The sequence below is a fragment of the Eptatretus burgeri genome, chromosome 12, assembly GCF_056783735.1.
Source record: "Eptatretus burgeri isolate ZD-2024b chromosome 12, Ebu_testis_v1, whole genome shotgun sequence".
In the NCBI taxonomy this organism is placed as follows: Eukaryota; Metazoa; Chordata; class Myxini; order Myxiniformes; family Myxinidae; genus Eptatretus; species Eptatretus burgeri.
In genome coordinates this window covers 17068187-17089383 of record NC_140972.1, presented here as the reverse complement: position 1 = coordinate 17089383, position 21197 = coordinate 17068187, and the positions used below count along the sequence as shown (strand labels likewise).

The window sequence follows — 21197 nt, the reverse complement described above, 5'->3', positions numbered from 1 at the left end:
TCTCGAAACAACGCCGGGAGCTAGTCACGGGTGGGTCTTTCTACCTCACCACAATCGTGCCAATCGGCCACCCGCGTAGGATAGGGTTGTTCGCCAAACTCGACCGACTGAAGTACCTACGCGGATGGTTAATCGGGCGATCGTACCTCGCCACAGGTCGACTTCGGACACGAACCGCTTAAGCGGTTCGTTCCGTACTGCAGAGATAACCGAGCGGAGTTATCGTTGACCTCAACGGTTCAGATTAGTTACCGGGAACGTACACCCACTACCAATCTCTTATGCGATGCAGGATGGAGAGTCAATAAAAAGAAAGGAGATGAAGCAGAGCGGGAACAGTTCAACAAGCAAGCATTTTATTGCGCGACACATGGACACAAAGCAAGCACGTATATTCAGTGACAGTAATAATAATAATAATAATAATAATAATAATAATAATAATAAAAGGCATGTATTCAAGCACAGAAAGAAACAGTAAAAGAGAGATACTACCGACTAAGACCGACACAGGGCAACACAAACAGTTTTACTTAACACACGGCACCACCACAAGCATTTACACCAAAAGCAAAGGAAAAAAGAAAGCCACCCTCATAGGCGAGGAGGCAGACAGGTCCGTAGACCAAATGTACGTGAATCCTGGAGGATCGGCCAGGTCCACGAGACCAGGGAGGTCTGACCCGCGTCCTCGTGACGCGATGGCGGGCAAGCCGCAATGTTCGCGCCGCTGCACCCCGACTCCGTGCCCTGGCGTGGTCGGCGAGTCCTCTCCGGCGTGCTCCGCGCGAGCGGTCCCGTTGGCACCACGTTTAGGGTGGGGGGGGGAGAACGGGGCCCCCCTCGGCACAATCTCAGCGCGAATGGGGGGGGAAATCGTTGATGCTCAGGGAGAGGGGTATGGCTGGCTGGCCTGGATCTCGCGACGAGTCAAGCGACCCCCACACCGCAACCTCGTCGCCGTCCGCCGTTTTCCCTGTAACTCCTCCGCAACTTCTCTCCAAGCTCAACTTCACCCTCTCAACTCACGCTCGCGAGTCGCCTTGCGCTTGTATCTTTATAGGACTCAGGAGGAGCCGATATGCAAATATGCGGATCAAAACGCGATTGGAAGTAGGGCCACGCCACCCTCTGTTCAGCCATTGGTCAGGCAAAAAGGGGCGTGAACCTCCCTTGATCCACATATTTGCATAAACGGACTTCCCCTACACGCGCTTGGAGGCGGGGCCAAGCCTCCTCGTGTTCGTCCATTGGACAGAGGGGAAGTGGGCGTGAAGCATTTTGGATCCGAATTTTCCCCCGGAAAGGCCGCCATTCGCGCTCGCGGCTCGGTGCGTTTGGCACCAATCGCCGAACAGGCCCTCGGCAGCCCGACGTTCAGTGTTCACAGGTGGTGCGGTTGTTGGTTGTGAAGGAGAAAGGCGAAGGTGGTGGAGGGTTTTCTGTGGTGGTTTGATGGTTATGGTGTCGTTTGGGAATGGCGGTGAAGCGATGTTTGCAGGATGGAGTTGTGAAGGTAAAGGTCGTGGCTGTTTGCATTGATGGTGGCTCAATGGTCGAAAATAACAATAGAGAAAGAAAAAATGGCTAACTCAAAGCGTCGCAACCCGGATGAATCACACATATTCCCTCTATACAACCGGTTTGGGATAACTCCACATGGACTTACCGAGAAATCTCACCTGAGGACTCTTTATGGTGTAATACGAATTTCCACAACCGTAACAATATATATATATATATATATATATATATATATATATATATATATATATATATATATATATATATATAAATATATATGTGTATATAGATATATATATATATATATATATGTGTGTGTATGCATATTAGGGGGGCCCGGGGTAGGGGGGGGAGGTACCCGGCAATGCCCGGACCGGGTGAGCTTTTCTCGGTGGTGGTTTCGGGATATTTTGGACATTGAAAAGCTCTGGAATTATTGGCGTCCTGGTGGTTACCTTTTGCTTGCGGGCTGGGTGGCCTTTGGTGGTATCTGAACGGCCTTCAAAGCCAACGTGTGGAAGCTTAAATCCTTGCCCAGATTCCGAAGTACCTACACCCGACATTTGGGGTCTTTAGGTGCTACTATTTGGCCATGAAAGAGCAACAACAAATGCACAAACAAACACACAAACACTTGAAATGATTGATAAGATAAGCAGGGAATAACAGAATAGCTCTGAAGTATCTTCCTCATTGTCAATGTCTACTGTGAATACTTTCTTAATAGAATAGGATTGAAGAACAAACAGAAAAATACTCTTTGGACGTCTATGAGATTTGACACGGTTTATTTTATTGAAGAAAATCATAACGCATGGGTAAGCTTATGAAACTCCAGCTATTTATTTCTCCAGGCATTTCCTTAATACACTACAAATACATGCCTGTAGCATCGATATGGTAGCACCTCGATACCACCCGTGTAGGCATATTTTGGAAGGCACACAGACATTTCAGCCCAATCTCCCCTACAACTCTTACTGCTACAGCAAACGAAGCAAGCTCTTATTTGTTACTCTCTTTTACATCTGTGGCAATGGTCCTTTTTTATATTTTACCTGTGGGTAAGAGTCTACATCAGTGTTTCTCAAGGTGGGGCATGGCAATATTTTGGTGGGGCATGAGGATTCAGAATTAATGAATCAATATATGATCGCTTTCATAGCTTTGCTATGAGTTCCCTTCTTGGTTGACTCAGCCATTTCTGTTGGATTTATCTGAAGTACCGGAGCAATACCAAGAGGAGTTATGCGAGTTGCAGCAAGATGAGTCTGTGAAAACTCTTTTCAAGATCAAAGGAACCATGATGTGGCTGTCTGAGGAGAGCGAAAAGAAATACCCAAACTCGACTACTTTGGCAAGAGAAGTATTGATAAATTTTCGATCATCTTATTTAGTCGAATGTGGATTTAGTGTTGTTACCGATTTGCTGCAAGCAAAGAGAAATTGACTGGAAATGACGAAACGTGGTGATTTAAGGCTGAAATTGACAAAATTGGTTCCTCAAATCAAACAAATCTGCAGCCAGCGTCAAGGGCAGGGCTCCCATTGAAGTGAGTAGCAATTGAATAAAATTTGCAATAAAGTTTTAATAAAGCCATTTGAATACAAATGTAGTATATACTGTAGTGTCTCCAATCATGGTGGGGTGTGGGACAAAAAAGGTTGAGAAACACTGGTCTACATAATCTGTCATGCTGTATTCAAGTGCTCTTTGCAAGTAGTCACCACCAATTCAGTGCCAGAAGAACCAGACTCGGTGGAACGCCAGATTTTGAGAAAGCGGTTTGTGTTACGAGTTATATACATAGCAAAGAAGAGGGGGGAGGAGTAAACACATGTTCACGGGACTCCATGCGGCATTATTTTTTATTGACAAATGACCTCATTCTCACACACACACAGAAATAAAAGCGCTGCCCTGATGAGGTGAATGAAACAGCACAAACTCAATGGCATTTCCTTTGAATGTGGAGAAATCACCACCACACCCCTCCTTCACTCTCTCCTGTGCAGAGAACACATCACTGTCATCTGTACAATGCATGTCTTACTTTATTGCATAACAAGTCACTGGTGTATTACATTTGCATTTATTAGTCTCGCCCCAAAGGGGTTGCGGACTATTGAAAACGCCCCTATCGGTGTGTGTGTGTGTGTGTGTGTGTGTGTGTGTGTGTGTGTGTGTGTGTGTGTGTGTGTGTGTGTGTGTGTGTGTGCACGCGCGCGCGCGCAGTTCATGTCTAAATATTTTTGCTTTAAATCTTCTTCTCCCCCCCCCCTTTTGCAACCGCTTATCCGATCAATACAAAAAAACTCTAAACATAGGAGGGACTCCCTATGGAGAATATTTTATTGACAACTCCAACGTCATAGGTCACATGGTATGTCAGCCATGTTGGATTAAAGGAAAAAAAAAATTTGGAAATTTCTTCTCCAAAACCACTCAACAAAAAAAAAGAAATTTGGCATTTGTCATAAACTCCCCCATGGAGTATAAAGAGTGATAACGATGACATAGTCGGAAAAAGAGGTAATCCAGCATTGAATCAAAATCCTCATCCGAAAAATCTGAAACTTCATGAAGTAGATCTAATCAACAACTCGCTGTGAGTGAAGAATTAAATGTATGGCATCATCAGTCATGTGGTCTGATTGCCATATTGGATTAAAAATAGAAAAAGTTTTTTAAAAAATCGTCTTCTCCAGAACCGCTTATCAGATTGATACATACATATGATCGACTAGTTATGAGTAATATATTTTGAATGTTTTTTTTTTCATATTCACCTTCAATGACACAATTTAGCCTTAATGTGAAAAAAAGTGGTCTTAAATATCCTAATAATTAATTAATCAATAAATATATGGCTAATAGCAATGTGTGTGACGTACAAGGGTGCATGGATGATTAGGGCCATAATAGCAGCGTGTTCAGTTAACGATGGTATTTTTGTTCAGAATGAGCATGTGTGGCGAGACTGCGCTCTACCGATTGTAATTCTAGTTTATTCAAGAAGTTGCATTTCAATAAACCATTCGCATGAAAAATCACTTTTGGCACAGGCTTTCAAGCTCATGACTGAACTTTTCATTTGTTGTTTTTTTGTGGTGGGGACAAAAGAATGTCAACACTTCATGCTGGCTCGCTTTGACTCTGGAATGAAATTATGGAGCCAGGTGTCATTACATCTCCAATATGCTTCCTCCTCTGGTAGTGTTCCAGTAATTCTGTTGCAACGGTAACATTAATTATTTGGATCAAATATAAGATTATTTGGGAAATACCAGCTTTCACCAACTTTTGAAATTCAAGGGAGAATGAATGATCCAACACTGCCCTCCAATTCTTCTGCAATTTCACATGTACTGATCCAGCAATTCTCCCAAATTAGCTGTTCAACACATTTAATATTTGCTTGAGTGACAGCAGCTGTTTACATGCGAGGATGCTCAAGACCACTTGTAAATTTTCAGCCTGCATTTCTGAACTCACTGCAGTGTTTAAACAAACAAAACTATGCGAAAGACATGCATCACCAAACTGTGCAGACGATCTGTGAACTTCAGCCGGTTCGATGTTCTCACAAGGAATTTAATGAAACACCTCTTGTTGCACAGCACACATGACTGTTGGCTGCCATCTTGGTTTTACATATAATTACCTGCTCAAGGTATAATTTATAGATTATATCATTCCACAATAATAGAGCACTGAACTACTAATCCTACATGTTCAACAATGAAAAGTGCATGTTAACTTTTAACCGCCCTGATATTTATTATGTGCGTTTGTGTTTTTATTCCTCCACACTCCCCCCTTTCCCCACGGATTATTCCATACATACGTCAATCTCTATTCTTACTATTACTCCCATCTCCAAAACTTTCCTTTCTCTTCTCGCTACTCTTCACTCTCTTCCCCTACAATCTCTCCCCTATCGTCTTTCCTTTTCTCAATTATAATTTTAGCTCCACCATATTGGATACGTAATAAAGATATGGCCCCTCGTGGAAAGAAATTGGGGTTGTAAAGTAAAATATTTAAATATATATGCTGTGAAATTGTCACCATTTTGATGAATAGTGGTTAACACGTCATCAACAAGAGGCGAATTGGTAGTCATGAACATAAACACCAAAGACACTGAGGACAGGTCATACAAAAAATATGGAATTTTCCAGAAATTTTGGTCTTTCATGGAATTGAACTACATATTTAGCCAGTAACAGTAACATTTAACAAAACGGGTGGCAAGCCCCTTGATTGGCCCGGGGGTGTGGTGACGTCACACGGAGCCCTTTCCTCCTGTCGCGGGCCCGGATTGGCTGAGTGGCGGTCACCCCACCCGCTGCACACCGATTGGTCGATGGCCGCTTCGCGGCTCCTCCCCGAACTCCTCCTTCTTCCAAGGGACCGCCTCTCACACAGGAAGTTCAGCAACATGTTTCTGCAGGGGCTCCGCCCACCCCTGACGTCGGTCAGAGCGAGGTGAAGGAAGCGAAGTGAAGGTGAGGGTGATGCGGTGTTGATGTTGGTGGTGTAAAAATACATGAAAAGAAAGCCTGGCTATTAAAATAACTCCACAGCGCAGGAACATTTAATTACCCATTATACTAGGGTCGGGACCCTAACTGGCAACATGTACTTATAGATATAACTGATCTAAAGGACCTGTATGTTGTGTGCTCATGGCTTCCAGATTCGCAACAATATATCTGGGATAATTCCAATTGCATTGGGCCGTGGACCTGCACCCAGGCCTGAGGCCTGTCGATCTGTGCTGCTTTCTGCAATGACATGCATGATTTTATTGGGGTGGAGTCAGGCCAGCTCTCCAGCCAATGGCTGTGAAGTAGTGGGGTGGGGTCAGGGCAGCTGAACACTGACCCATGTATAATGTGATTTTTTTAAGTTTAAAAAGGACATAACTGAAAAATAATTGAAACACCCTGAAACTCGAACTTGTTCTGAAACTTATTACAATATAGCCATGCACCAAGTTTCAGTTGAATATGTTAAAAAGTATGGGGCGAAAAAAGTTAAAAAAAAAAAAAAAAAACCCACTGGTGGGACGGACAAACAGACACAGGCCAATCACGGACAGACTGAAAACCATGTAGCCCCCTCCGGTGAAACTGGTAGGGGATTAATAAAGTTTGTATATATTTGATCAAAGCCTGGTGTTGGCTTAGTGGTTAGGATGGTGGCTTGGGATCCCAGGGTCCTGAGTTCAAGCCCTGTTGGCTGCTGAATTAACACCAGGGGGTTGACTCAGCCTGTCATCCTTCCGAGGTTGGCGAAATGAGTGCCAGTGTACTGGTCCCGGTTAGAATAGGTGTACCATATCCCTGTGTGTCGTAAGAGGCGACCAGGGTTGGCGTCAGGAAGGGCATCCGGCCATAAAACCTTGCCTCAAGAAAAAGCCAAAACCCCTGCACAGCAGGGAAAAATGGCTGTAAAAACGGTCATATATTTGATCACTTTGGTTTGCATCATTTTGTTACGTAATAATTGGTTAGTGGGCACCAGCAGTGACCAGTATTTTCGTTGTGTCTGTGTGTCTGGTTGTCTGTCTGTTTGTGACTCTCTCCAGAGCATAGCTCCGTGACGTTTGATGCGATCTTGATGAAACTTGGACACAAGCAAGATACCATGGTCTAGTTGTGTCTTTTTGTATGAGGGGCATCCCACGCCCCTTGTGGGCGGAGCCACGTCCACTTGAACTTTTTATTTATTTTTTATTGATTTTCTCCATTTTTTTTTCTCGCAATTTCATTTCCTAGATGCTGTGCGTAATGTCCTTAAGTACAACATATAAAAAATCCGATTTGATTTCGTCAATTTTGACGGAAGAGATAAGTTTTTGGGTAGGGCTTCCTCAAAAGCTTCCACTAACTCAAATGTACCTATCGTGGCATTGTTCAATAATGTCCGCGCACCATCGTCGCCTCCCGGCTTGTAATAATAACTAGCTGAAACCCCGTCACAGACGGATTCCGTTCCATGAGCCCAATATGACAACCAGTGGCGGCTCTTGTAAGAGCCGGATCCCAGTCGATGTACTCCATGGCCTTACCTAATGAGGCCAACAAAACGTCCTTGTACACGACATTTTTGGTGTACACTACTCCTTGTGAAGAAGTCCCCTGATTTGTGCACGTGTCTCCTTTGACGTACACCGTGTCAAAACTTCTGGCTCTCAAGAACGCGACGTACAGTTGTCCGTGCAAAAAAACTGGAGATGGTAAGTAGTGTTACAAATTCTGGCCCGCCTGGCGTGCGATCGGCCGCGTACCTCTAATGGCAGCCGCGTCGCCCACTGGACGGACAATTCAGTCGTGACCCTCCTGGAACTACTGCCAGGAGCCAGTCACGGGTGGGGGTTAACCTCACCACGATCGTGCCAATTGCCCACCCGCGCAGGATAGGGTTGCTCGCCAAATTCGACCTCCCTCAGTACCTGCGCGAGTGGTCGACCGGGTGATCGTACCTCGCCGCAGGTCATCCGAGGACACGAACAGCTTTAGCGGTTCGTTCCGTGTTGCAGTGATAACAGAGCAGTGTTATCGCCGACCTCGACGGATCAGATTATTTATCGGGTGCCTAAAACCCACTACTCATTACACGATGCAAGATGGCATTTCAATGGGGTGAAAGGAGGACGCGACAAACGGGATACATTGCACACAAGGACATTTATTCCGGCAACACGTATACAGTCATGCAATATACAAGCGACAAATAGAAGGCCAAGCAATACGACCGATTATAATTATTATTTACAAGCACTTACACAGTTTCTACTTGGCAGGACACGGTGCCACAGCATGCATACAAAAACAAAGAAAGACCTCCCTCACAGGCAAGGGGGTAGACGGGGTCCGTAGACCTTTATGGCCGTGGGCCGTGGATGACCGAAAAGGCCCACGAGACTGAAGGATCTTACCCGCACTCTCGTGGTGCGACGGTGGGCAGGTAGCGACGTCTCGTCCCCACGGCAAATGGCGTAGCCGCGCCTGATCTCGGGCCTTGCAACAGTGGGCAGGTCTGACGCCTTCTCCCCACGGCCACTAGGACAGCCGCGCCCGATCGCGGGCCTTGCAACGGTGGGCAGGTCGTGACGCCTTTTCCCCACGACCACTAGGACAAGACTTCCACCTGCCTGCCACAAGTCTGTCTACGACGAAGACTTGGACCACGACAGACTTGGACCAAGACCACGACGACCAAGACTTCCACACGACTGCCCCAAGTCTCTGCTATCCGCGCTCTTCTTCAGGCGCTCCTCTTGCCCTTTTATTTCTCCTGCGCCTGCCCCACCCTTCGCGGCGCGTGGGTGGGGGGGAGGAACATTCCAGAGAAATTCCAACCATCAAACTTGTTTACCGGAGGAGAAATTGGGATGGGGCTGGTTTCCAACTGTCAAACTTGTTTACCGGAGGAGAAATTGGGGTGGGGCTGGTTTCCAACCGTCAAACTTGTTTATCGGAGGAGAAATTTGGGTGGGGCTGGTTTCCAACCGTCAAACTTGTTTACCAGAGGAGAAATTGGGGTGGGGCTGGTTTCCAACCGTCAAACTTGTTTACCGGAGGAGAAATTTGGGTGGGGCTGGTTTCGTTGCTCCTTTAGTGGCGTTGTGGTGTGGATGGCGTGGTTGTTGAGATGGCGTGGCTGTTCCAAAATAACGATAGGTAAAGAAAAATGTTTAACTCAAAGCGTCGCAGCCCGGATGAATCACACATATTCCCTCTAAACAACGGGTGTGGACTAACTGCACATGAACTTATCGATATATCTAACCTGAGGACCTTTCTGGTGTATTGCAAATTTCCACAGCCGTAACAGTATATTCCCACTCAACGAAATGTTTGTCCTTGCGCATTGTTAATGTGTCAACGACAGACGTAATGACGTCAGCGAATGACCGATGATGTCATGACGTCCTTACACCTCTCAGCGGTGACGTCACACGTCGCCATGTAAACGAATGTAAACCGAAAAGTGTTTATTCTGCTTCAGATTTGAAAGTTGACTCTCGCCACTATGTGCGATGCACTCTTACAGGTATGATGTTTCTTTCAGTCCAGGTCAGAGTACCGAGAAAAACGTGACGCGACCGCGAGGAGGAGCACAAAATTGGTCCTTCAGTATTAATATAGAGATAATCTATCTATAATTCCAGCAATCTGTGTGTGTGTGCGTGTGTGCGTGTGTGTATGTGTGACCGCTGTTTCTCGACAACCACTGGTCCGATCTAATTGAAACTTGCTAGGTATATTGCTGGGGACCTGAGTATGTTCCTTTTCAAGGTTTGATATTAATCAGACAAGTGGTTCCCAAGTTATGGCTATTTATTTACCAAACAAATGACAGGACACGTTGCTGCGTAGGCGTGGCCGATGGGGAAAGGGCGCCTTAGTTACCAATGACAGGACATGTTGCTGCGTAGGCGTGGCCGAAGGGGAAAGAGCACGCTCCCCGTTACGGGTTACAACGTATGGACTTCCGGATAGTGATGACTTCGTGGATTCTAATAATTTCTCGATTTCTTATGCGCATTTATAGATAAACACAATGCCCCAATCCAGTCATCGTTTACGAGAGCGAAGGAAGGGCTGTGTGGTTGTTCGAAAGTTTTTTATTTTTATTTTTTGCATGTACGGCCACGCACGTACGGGCACGCGAGAGCGAAGGAACGGCCTGTGTGGTTGTTGTTTCTGGCACGCAGTTTGAAAGTTTTTTTTTTGGCATGTACAGCCACACACGTACGGCCATGCACGTACAGGCATACGAGATCGAAGGAACGGCCTGTGTGGTTGTTGTTTCTGGCACGCGGTTTGAAAGTTTTTATTATTATTATTTTTGTGCACATACGGCCAAGCACGTACGGGCACATGAGAGCGAAGGAATGGCCTGTGTGGTTGTTGTTTCTGGGACGCGGTTTGAAAGTTTTTTTTTTGTTTTTTTTTTTGCACATACGGCCACGCACGTACGGGCACGCGAGAGCGAAGGAATGGCCTGGGTGGTTGTTGTTTCTGGCACGCGGTTTGAAAGTTTTTTTTTGTTTGCACATATGGCCACGCACGTAATAGTAATAATAAAAATAATAATAACTAGAACTGCCACTTTATAATTGCTGGCAGTGATGACCGGGTACCCGTAGATGACGCCTTTGATACGACGTGAAAACGACGGTCGCAAAGTTTCGCGACGATAGGATGAGCGGTTCCGGAGAAAACGATATTTAATGTTGTTCTTGAATCCGACGTGGCTACCGAACCGTGTGACCTATCGGTTAGAAATTAACAAACTTATATTCACCACTCGGGTGCGATACGTACGTGAAGTTTCCCCTCGATCTGACCGGCCTTTCTGGAGAAGAAGATGTTTGAGGGTTTTAGGGTAAATTCGACGTGGCCGCCAAACCGTGTGACCTATCGATTAGAAATTAAAAAACTTGTGAAAGGATGTCTTGGGGAAAGTGTGCGTGAATTTTTGCTTCGATCTGTCCGGCTGTTCTGGAGAAGAAGATTAAAAAAAATTATTAATTTTCAATCCAAGAGGGCTGACGAACCATGTGACTTATGACATCACAAATTTATATTCTGCTTCAAACTGTGTGATGGAACACGTCTGTCAAGTTTAGTGTTAATCGGAAAAGGTGTGTTTTTCTATCCAAGATGGCCGCCACACAATGTGACGACGTCATAATTTTTATCATGTCTTATTTTAGCACTTCATTATTTACTCTTCTTCTTCATTTTTTTACTCTTCTTCTCATTCATTTACTCTTCTTCTTCATAATTTACTCTTCTTCATTATTTACATTTCTTCTTCATTTTTTGCTCTTCTTCTTCTCATTCATTTTTTACTCTTCTTCTTTATTTACTCTTCTTCTTCATTATTTACTCCTCATTCATTTTTTCTCTTCTTCTTCATTATTTACTCTTCTTCTTCTTCTTCTTCATTTTTTACTCTTCTTCTTCATTATTTTTTACTCTTCTTCATTTTTTCTCATTCTTCATTATTTACTCTTCTTCTTCAATTTCTACTCTTCTTCTTCATTTATTACTCTTTTTCCTCATTTTATTACTCTTCTTCTTCATTATTTACTCTTCTTCTAAATTAAAATTAAGAGAGCTCGGCGATGTTGTTGTTGTTGTTGTTCTTCTTCTTCTTCTTCTTTTTCTTCTGGTGAAGACAGATCCTTTAGGACTCGACTATTTCATATACAGGATCCGTATAGCCTTAAATACTAAACACTTGTACACATCCTCGCATTGAGGGTGCCTTTTGAGACCGTCTATCATGAACTTTTAAATATATTTGGAGATTAGCTTTAAAGTTTCGAAAAGTTCACGTTACTATTTAAAGATTATTCCATTTAATGTATTGTAATTTCATAAATACACTATTTTCTTGTCATGAACGACGCTCGTCCATGACTGGTCTCGCTATTGTCTCCGTCAAGGCATGTGATTGCCGGCGGAAGAAATATCGGAAGTTGGTTTTTTCTTCTTCTTCTTCTTCTTCTTCTTCTTCTTAAGTTCTTGTTCTTGTTCTTCTTCTTCTTCTGGTGAAGACAAAACCTTTAGGACGTGGCTCTTGGACACATTTGTCCTTGTTAACATATGTGCAGGCATGGGGCGAGATTATAGTAGCCAAGTCTTGCTTCGATAGGTTATGTGGTTCCAGAGAAAGCATTATTTAATATAATTATTGAGTCCAACATGGCTGCCAAACCATGTGACCTATCAATTAGAAATTAACAAACTTGTGAAAGGATGTCTTGCGGAAAGTTTGTGTGAATTTTTGCCTCAATCTGTCTGGCTTTTCTGGAGAAGAAGATTTTTAAAATTTATTAATTTTCAATCCAAGATGGCAGACGAACCATGTGATCTATGACATCATAAATTTAAATTCTGCTTCCAATCGTGAAGTGGAACACGTTTGTGAAGTTTCGTCTTTATCGGACAAAGTGCGTTATTCTATCCAAGACGGCCGCCAAACCATGTGACATGTGACGTCATAATTTTTAACGTGCATGCAGGCATGGGGGTAGATTATATTGGCCAAGTTTCGCTTCGATAGGTTATGTGGTTCCAGAGAAAACATTATTTAATATAATTCTTGAATCCAACATGGCCGCCAAACCATGTGACCTATCAATTAGAAATTAACAAAGTTATATTCACCACTCGTGTGCACTACCCAGAACTCGGCCCTTGATACAACATGAGATACATGAGATGACAAAAAAAATTTATATTCTGCTTTCAACTGTGTCGTGGAACATGTCTGAAGTTTCGTGTTAATCGGAAAAGGTGCGTTTTTCTATCCAAGATGGCCGCCCAACTATGTGACTTGTGATGTCATAATTTATGCCATGTATGCAGACATCATGGGGGATGACAGTTGCAAATTTTTGCTTCGATAGGTTAAGCCGTTCCAGAGAAAACATTTAATATTTTTCTTAAATCCAGCATGGCCACCAAACCATGTGACTTGTGATGTAATAATTTTTACCATGTATGCAGAATTGATGGAAGATGGCATTTGCAAATTTTCGCTTCGATAGGTTAAGCGGTTCCAGAGAAAACATTATTTAATATTTCCCTTAAATCCAACATGGCTGCCAAACGATGTGACCTATCAATTAGAAATTAACAAAGTTATATTCACTACTCGTGTGCACTTTCCAGACCTTGGCCCTTGATACAACATGAGATACATGAGATGACAAAAAAATTGAGATTCTGCTTTCAACTGTGTCGAGGAACATGTCTGTGAAGTTTCGTGTTTTTCGGAAAAGGTTCGTTTTTCTATCCAAGATGGCCGCCCAACTATGTGACTTGTGACATCATCATTTCTACCATGTATGCAGACATCATGGGGGATGACAGTTGCAAATTTTCGCTTCGATAGGTTAAGCTGTTCCAGAGAAAACATTATTCAATATTTTTCTTAAATCCAACATGGCTGCCAAACGATGTGACCTATTAATTAGAAATTAACAAACTTGTATTCCCTACTCATGTGCAATACGTGTATCACACATAACGCGGACATTCCCCTTGATCAGATCAGCCGTTCTGGAGAAGATGTTTGAAGGTTTTTGGGTAAATTCAAGATGGCTGCCAAACCATGTGACCGATCAAGAAGAAATTAACAAACTTGAGAAAGCACCACATGGGGAATATATGTGTGAAGTTTCATCTCAATCTGTCTTGCCGTTCTGGAGAAGAAGATTTTAAAAATTTATTCATTTTCAATCCAAGATGGCTACCAAACCATGTGACCTATAACATCATAAATTTATATTCAGCTTCCCATTGGGGACCCTAACAAGTGTGTGAAGTTTCGTATAAATCGGATAAGGTCAGTTTTTCTATCCAAGATGGCCGCCAAACCATGTGACTTGTGACGTCATAATTTTTACTGTGAATGCAGACATCATGGAGGATGATAGTTGCAGATTTTCTCTTCGATAGGTTATGTAATTCAAGAGAAAACATTATTTAATATTTTTCATGAATCCAACATGGCTGTCAAACCATGTGACCTATCAATTAGAAATGAACAAACTTATATTCCTATCCCTACTCATGGCCAATAGGTTTGTGAAGTTTCCCCTTGATCTGACAAGCCGTTCTGGAGATGTTTGAAGGTTTTTGGTAAATTCAAGATGGCCGCCAAACCGTATGACCAATCAATAAGAAATTAACAAACTTGATAAAGGACCTCATGCGAAATGTGTGTAAAGTCTCGCCTCAATCTGTTTAGCCGTTCTGGAGAAAATTAAAAAAAAAAAATTCCCAAAACAAGATGGCTGCCGTACCAAGTGACCTACGATGTCATAATATATTTTTTCTACGGTAAATTGTTGTGCAGATGAGGCTCAAGAAATTTCAGATTTTTCCTATGAAGAGTTGTACCTAACGAATTTTGACCGGCACACCTCTTGACCGATGACCTCACGAAAAATCACCCCTGTTCCCCTTGAGGAGCTTATTCAAATGTATGAAGCGAAAACATTTTTACCCTGGAAAGTTTCAGAGATACAGAGGTCCAAAGTTTTTCGGTTTTTTCAAGATGGCGCCCGTACCACGTGACCTATGACATCACAATTACCACTTAAGTTTGCTATCAAAAAAGATACATACTATGGTGAAAATTTTGTGTCGATCGGACTTACCATTCCTGAGAAAATGATTTTTAAAGCGAAAGAACCCGCAAAATTGCCGGTGGAAAAATATAAATAATAAAAAATAAATAAGGAAATAAACAGAAGAAAAACAAGAGGGTTCCCTGTCAGAATGAGGTACCCTAATAAACAAGTGGTGCCAGGCACAACAAATCATGCCCATTTAAGGCATAAACTTATTTTGGGGATCAAATTTAAATTTTATATATCCTTAACCTGAATGTTGATTATGAGGAATAGAATAAGGAATATTTTAGTCTGAGTTTGAAGTCAATTAAACTATTTTTGACGAAGTTATGAGCGAAAAAGATTTTGACCTTTTCGTGACTTGACCTTGACCTTTGACCTAATTGGACCCAAAAGTTAATGGAGTCGTCTGAGGTTCATTAACCACCTGTGGATACAATTTGACAGTGTTTGAGCCAGCCGTTTTCCCATAAAGTTGTATTTTCGTAACCATGTTTTAGTTTAAAAGGAAATTTGCAATTTTGACCGATGGCCATGACCCCCAAAATTTCGGACCCTACCGATCTTCACAAATATGCATTTTTCACTATAGGAATGGGTAGGATTATAAGTGAAAATAGAATAAGGTTCATTATAAGCTTAGTTTGAAGTAAATCATATCATTTTTGACGAAGTTATGAGCGAAAAACGATTTTGATCTTTTCGTGAACTTGACCTTTGATCCAATTGGACCCAAAAGTTAATGGGGTCATCCAAGGTTCATTGCCCACCTGTGGATTAAATTTGATAGTGTTTGCTAAAGCAGTTTTGCTGTCAAGTTGCTAACAGACAGATAGACAAGCCGGTAGGCGGACATGGGTAGTCGCCTACCCAATAGAACCTGATGCGATGGGCCCGTTCGATGGGGAATGACCTGAAGATTAAGCACAAGAAAATTATAGATTCTAGCTTCAAGGGTTAATGCTGCAGTTTGTTTTTTCGTTAAAATACCCCCCCATTTAGAGGTTTTTTTGGCCGTTGCTAGGCAACGGAGGGGTCCAGAGCAACAGTTCTTTCTCACACATAACGCGGACATACCATGAACCTACCATACCAGTTTCATGTACTGTATATCTGACTCATAGTCTCTGAGATATAACGAACTTCGTTTTTTTATTGTTTTCGACCAGGGTTCATTCAAAGTGTATCATCTCCGACAGTTTTCATTGGATCCGGCTGGAAATTTTTGACAATATGGCTGAATGTACTGACCACAGCCGATTATGGCCCGATTTTTGATTTTCGAAAAAATAATTTTTTTTATGATGTTTGTAAAATTTCAAAAAAAAAACACCGCTAGGCAACGGTGGTGTCCATAGCAATGGTTCTCATTTGCACACAAACTCGGTCATGGTATGAACCTACCAACCAAGTTTCATCGAAATCGCCATTGTATTCACTGAAATCACCATTTTAAATACTGATAATAAGGGTAGAACAAATCTCAAATTTTATTTTAAAAAAAATTTTTCGACAAGATCGACTACCCAACATATCGACCGAAAAAGTAATAATAAGGGTAGAAAAAATTTCAATTTTTTTTACTTTTTATTTTTAAATTTTCGACTGGATCGACAACCCAACAGACAAACATATTGACGGAAAAAAAACTGATAATAAGGGTAGAACAAATTTCAAAATTTTTTATTCGACTGGATCGACTACCCAACAGACAAACAAACAGACAAACAGATTGATCGTTTATATTTGCAAGAGGTAAAATTTGATAGTAACAATAAATTGCGAATTCCAATAAAATAACAAAGTTAATATGAAGTAAAAACTGTAAAAAGATCACATACACGATCCCTGATGTTGAACTGGGCCTACACAACTTGCGATCCTTCACTCGGGGGCTCAAAATACAGGAAAACCAAACATTATCATCACAACAAAATTCGGTTTAATAAATTGTTAAAACTACATCAGGTACTACCCACTATATATTATCTATATTACAATTATGTTCGAGGCACAAGCACTAAAAATTTACATACCGTAACAGGTCGTTCTACTGCATCCACCATCTTGTTCGCACTACAGTAACCGGAATGAACCGCTTTTGTTTCGCTCTCGGACGTTTCGCGATGGAAATAACCAATCTTGCTTCCGTTCCCCACCGTTCTATTTCGGGATTGTCCGTTCTTGTTTCCGTCACGACCGTTCTTGTGTATAGAATAAACGTGTTGGTTTCCATTATATCTGCTATTGCGACCGTAATTACTGTGTTGGTTTCAATTTCGGCCGCTTTTTCATCAATTTTAGCTGTTTTTGTAACAAGAATGACGGATTTTCATTCCGTCTGACAACGTTGGCGACAGTTTGTTAGGGGGGCCTGAAATCGCCTTCGCCAACATCGAGAGCTAAACAAGATGGCGTCCGCTAGCTGCATCGAGAGCTAAACAAGATGGCGTCCTCTAGCTACACCGCGCCCTGTGTGCTGCAAATGGCGATGAGCATTCGATGTATTTCCGGTTCAACGGTTACGCTCTTCTACGAGCCTCGACTATGTACAAAAAAAAAGTTTCCACATCAGCACAAGCTGTCAAATCGTTCAACATTAAAATTCCCAAGTCCAGCTGTTTGACGGTTTAAAAAAAAAGAAGAAAAAAAAAAGAAGAAAAAAAAAGCTCTCCACATGTAAGGGAGTTATAGGTGAAAGTCACACAAGACGGACGAGATGGACAAGACTTTATTTTTCAAGTTTTTCTGATGGACAAGCCGAGACGACCCATTTCTCAACAATGAAGACCGCACATCATCCACAGATATCACCGACCAAAAAAAAAAAAAAAATTATAATCATAAATTAATAAATAAATAAACCAACGAAAGGTGCGTATCAGGTTTCAGAGCACGAAACATCCACAAAACGATCCAAGTGTTTGGTCTACTCTTGTTTTTCAGCTATTTATTACCTCTCCCGATCACGGAATAATTATTAAATTAAAACAACAACAACAAGAACAACAACATTTCCCCGCCCTCTTCGCTTCGCACCGCCTTTGGACATCGGGAAGCGGGAAATGTTGACGTCGCGATCATGTCCTCGTTGAAGTTTCTGCCGTTGTGAAGGTGTGGTTGGTCAACATCGTCCGAGTGGTAAGCGGTTAAACGATTGTGTCGTACATCGCTGTTTTCTCTTCAGGATAACACGTCAGAATAGATCACACACGTGACGCAAGGAGCTTGAATGCGGGAGGAGGCCATTTGGCCCATCAAGCCGACGCTACATCTCCGCTACGTTCGTTCGATCGTACTGTAAGGAATTATGTGGAGAGGGGGAAACTTAGTAATTATGTAATTATTCACTATCCTGGCGTTGTGTCTCATCATGGAGATAGGATGGCCCAGGTGCGCACTACCTCCCCGCTTTCCCTTTAAATTTTTAGTGTATCGGGAAATAATATTATTGTCTGGGGAAAAAAAAAAAAAGAGTGAAGGTGAGCAGTGATTCGTGATTTTGGTGGTTTTACCAGAAGGGGGTTGTTGGTGGACCTTGAGCGCCCTGCGGAAATATGGGGGTGGTACATAAAGCAGACAGAGCGGGGGGGGGGGTGGTGTGAGACCCGAGAAGTGACAGTAGAAGACAGAAAGACCACTGACTCCCTGCGGTGAGAGAGTGAGAGACACAAAGACTCGGCGTCAATGCAAGAGATGCCAATGATTCTAAATGCCTTGGTTTCCACGGGGTGAAGCTGAGAAAGGTGAGAGGCAGGAGCACCAGCCCAGAAGGGAGAGCAGTACTCCATCAGGCTGTGGACGAAAGCTTTGTATGTGGTCAGGAGCTCAGGTGGACCGAGGAAGGACTTTGCACGACGGAGGATTCCCAGTCGGCGACTGGCTTTGGAGGCCAGTTTGGAAATGTGGCTTTCCCAGGAAAGATCATGGCAGATAGTGAGACCCAGAAGCTTGAATGAAAGGACTTCTTCCAGAGGATTGTTGAGGAATTAGATTGGGGGGGGGGGGGGGTTCCCAAACGGTCCTTTCGGAGAGACATTGTGGGAGTGTGAGATTAGTCCGGATTGAAAGACATGTTCCACGTGTTGGACCAGTTTGTGATTTTACCCAGATCTGCAGAGAGTGATGAAGTTGCTGCTTGCCGGTCTGAGGGACGACCGATGGGAAGCCAGAGGGTGGAGTCATCAGCAAAGAGATAAAGAGGATTTTCCAGAGAGTCGGAGAGATCATTGATGAAAACCAGAAAAAGAACAGGGCCCAGAACGCTACCTTGAGGAACTCCAGCCTGGACAGGAAGAGTAGGATGAGCGAACTCAATTTAGGGCCACACGTTGGTTGCGACAGGAGAGGAAGTCTACGAGCCATGAGTGGAGATGGCCTTGGATACCATTGGAAGAGAGTTTGGTGAGCAGGGCAGGGTGCCAAACCGTGTCAAAAGCACACGGTTAGACAAATTATTTTGAGACAAATTCTAAAAAGAGGGCAAGATATAGCTATTTTAAATTGTGTTACTTTGTGAAGATCTGTATTAAATCTACTTTAGTCTAGATGTTCATGTTTATTGTATATATTACTGGAAGGGAAAACAAGATCTAATGTTTGTTCCCCACTGTTTTGTCCTTCCCTCTCCCGTGCCCTTTTGTCTCATACCCCCCCCTTTCTGTACGTTGTGTGTTAGCTCTCATACGAGCCTCGACAATGTATACAACCCCCCCCCCCCAAAAAAAAACAAAAAAAAACAAAGTGACTGACTTTTGCATCAGGAAAAGTGAAATGAAAATGCAAAATAACCAATCAGCAGTCCAAATATAGTATGGGAAATGGTTACCGTAACTGGGAGACAGATGAACGCACTGACAGAGACCAATATATATATATATATATATATATATATATATATATATATATATATATATATATATATATATATATATGTATGTATATATGTATGTATATATATGTATGTATATATATGTATGTATATATATGTATGTATGTATATATATGTATGTATGTGTATATATATATATATGTATGTATATATATGTATGTGTATATATATATATGTATGTATATATATATGTATATATATATGTATGTATATATATATGTATGTATATATATATGTATATATATATGTATATATATATGTATATGTATATATATATGTATATATATATATATATATATATGTATATATATATATATTGTTGTGGTTACCAGATTCGCAAACCACCATTCAGGTCCCTTAGGTGAGGTATCTCGGTAAGTGCATGTGTAGTTAGGCCCAAACCCGTTGTCTAGTGGGAATACATGTCATTTATGCGAGCTGCGACTCTTCAGGATAGCCGTTTTTCTTTTACTATCTTTATTTTGGACCAACCGCCATGATCACAACCACAACATCAACCACCGACCACAACCACCGCTTCACCACAACCGCCACGACCTTCACGCACACCTCACAACCGTAGCATCGCCACCGTTCTTGCCACTCATGGGTACCGGTGTTGGACTCATGCAGAACGCGCGTCGAACAGCGTGTACAAAATCACGGATTTTCTGCTTCAAAAACGGATCAAAAACGACACACGCCCACTTTTTGCCGTCCAATCGGTGAGCGAGGGGCGAATTGGCCCCGCCCCCAGGGCGATCGATATATGCAAATTTGTGGATCAAAAAGCCTTCACGCCCACTTTTTCTCGGGCCAATGGGGAGCGAGGTGAAAAGTCAAAGGGAGGGGGTCAAAGGCGAAGTTACGGGGGGATAAAAGGACGGTGTTCGTCAGTCAGAAAGAGAAAAAGCGGAGAGTCGCAAGCAGAACGGGGTCGGAGAGTCAGCAGGACGAGAACGAGTCGCAAACAAGAACGCGGTCGGAGAGTCAAGAAGAGGAGAGTCGGAAGCAGAGGGTCAAGACTTCGCGGGCGGTGGAGCTGCTCGTCGTGTGCGTTGGAGTCGGAACGGAGGGGACGGAGCTGTGGAAAGGCGGCGACACCAGACGAGGGGGTGCTCGCGTCGTGCAGGAAGCTGCACCCGAGGGAGGCCGACAGCGCGACCTGGCCGAGGTGGAGACGCTCGTCGCACATAATAAAGATCCTCTATACCCCGAGCATCAGCAACCCCCTCCTGTTTCCCCCCGCGCTGAGATAGTGCGACCAAGGGGGCCCCGTTCCCACCCCCTGCCAGGCACTGTCCACGAGGCCCGCGGGTTGCGGGGCCATCGCCGCTCCGCGTCTCATCACCAGACGGGTAGGCCCGACCCGGTCTCGGCCCCAGGCCTACCTCATTCTTGGGGGATTTCTTTTCCTTGGTTTTGGGTATGTGTTGTCGGCGCCGTCTGTGAAGTAGAATTGTATAAGTGTTGCCGTGTGCTCGGTAGTCGGTATTAGCTCTGCACTGTGTTTTCACTTTTATGTTTGCTTTTTGTGTAAATGGAAGTGTGTTTTCTTTTTTGTGTGCATTTGGTGGAATTGTATTTGTGTGCTTTCCCGTGTGCCG

The 21197-nt window shown here is 43.1% G+C and overlaps 2 protein-coding genes across 8 annotated transcripts in view; one reads left to right on the top strand and one right to left on the bottom strand.

The window, feature by feature from the left end:
* The window catches only part of LOC147015170 (transient receptor potential cation channel subfamily M member 1-like), a 102932-nt gene extending 85149 nt beyond the window's left edge, over nt 1-17783 (bottom strand). The window contains exons 1-3 of the mRNA XM_085849095.1: nt 17739-17783; nt 16736-16775; nt 1980-2074 (exon numbers count right to left, since the gene is read on the bottom strand). Coding sequence (XP_085705221.1) covers nt 1980-2074; nt 16736-16775; nt 17739-17783 — 180 coding nt within the window. The remainder of the gene's footprint in view (nt 1-1979; nt 2075-16735; nt 16776-17738) is intronic.
* Nucleotides 17694-21197, top strand: part of SMC5 (structural maintenance of chromosomes 5) — a 166685-nt gene continuing 163181 nt past the window's right edge. For 4 of the 7 annotated variants that reach the window (XM_085849690.1, XM_085849689.1, XM_085849691.1 and 1 more), the window contains exon 1: nt 17695-17840. The gene's annotated coding sequence lies outside the window, so the exon portion shown is untranslated. Of the gene's footprint in view, nt 17841-21197 lie in introns of all 7 variants that reach the window. The other 3 variants (XM_085849692.1, XM_085849693.1, XM_085849696.1) reach the window with 2 other exon arrangements.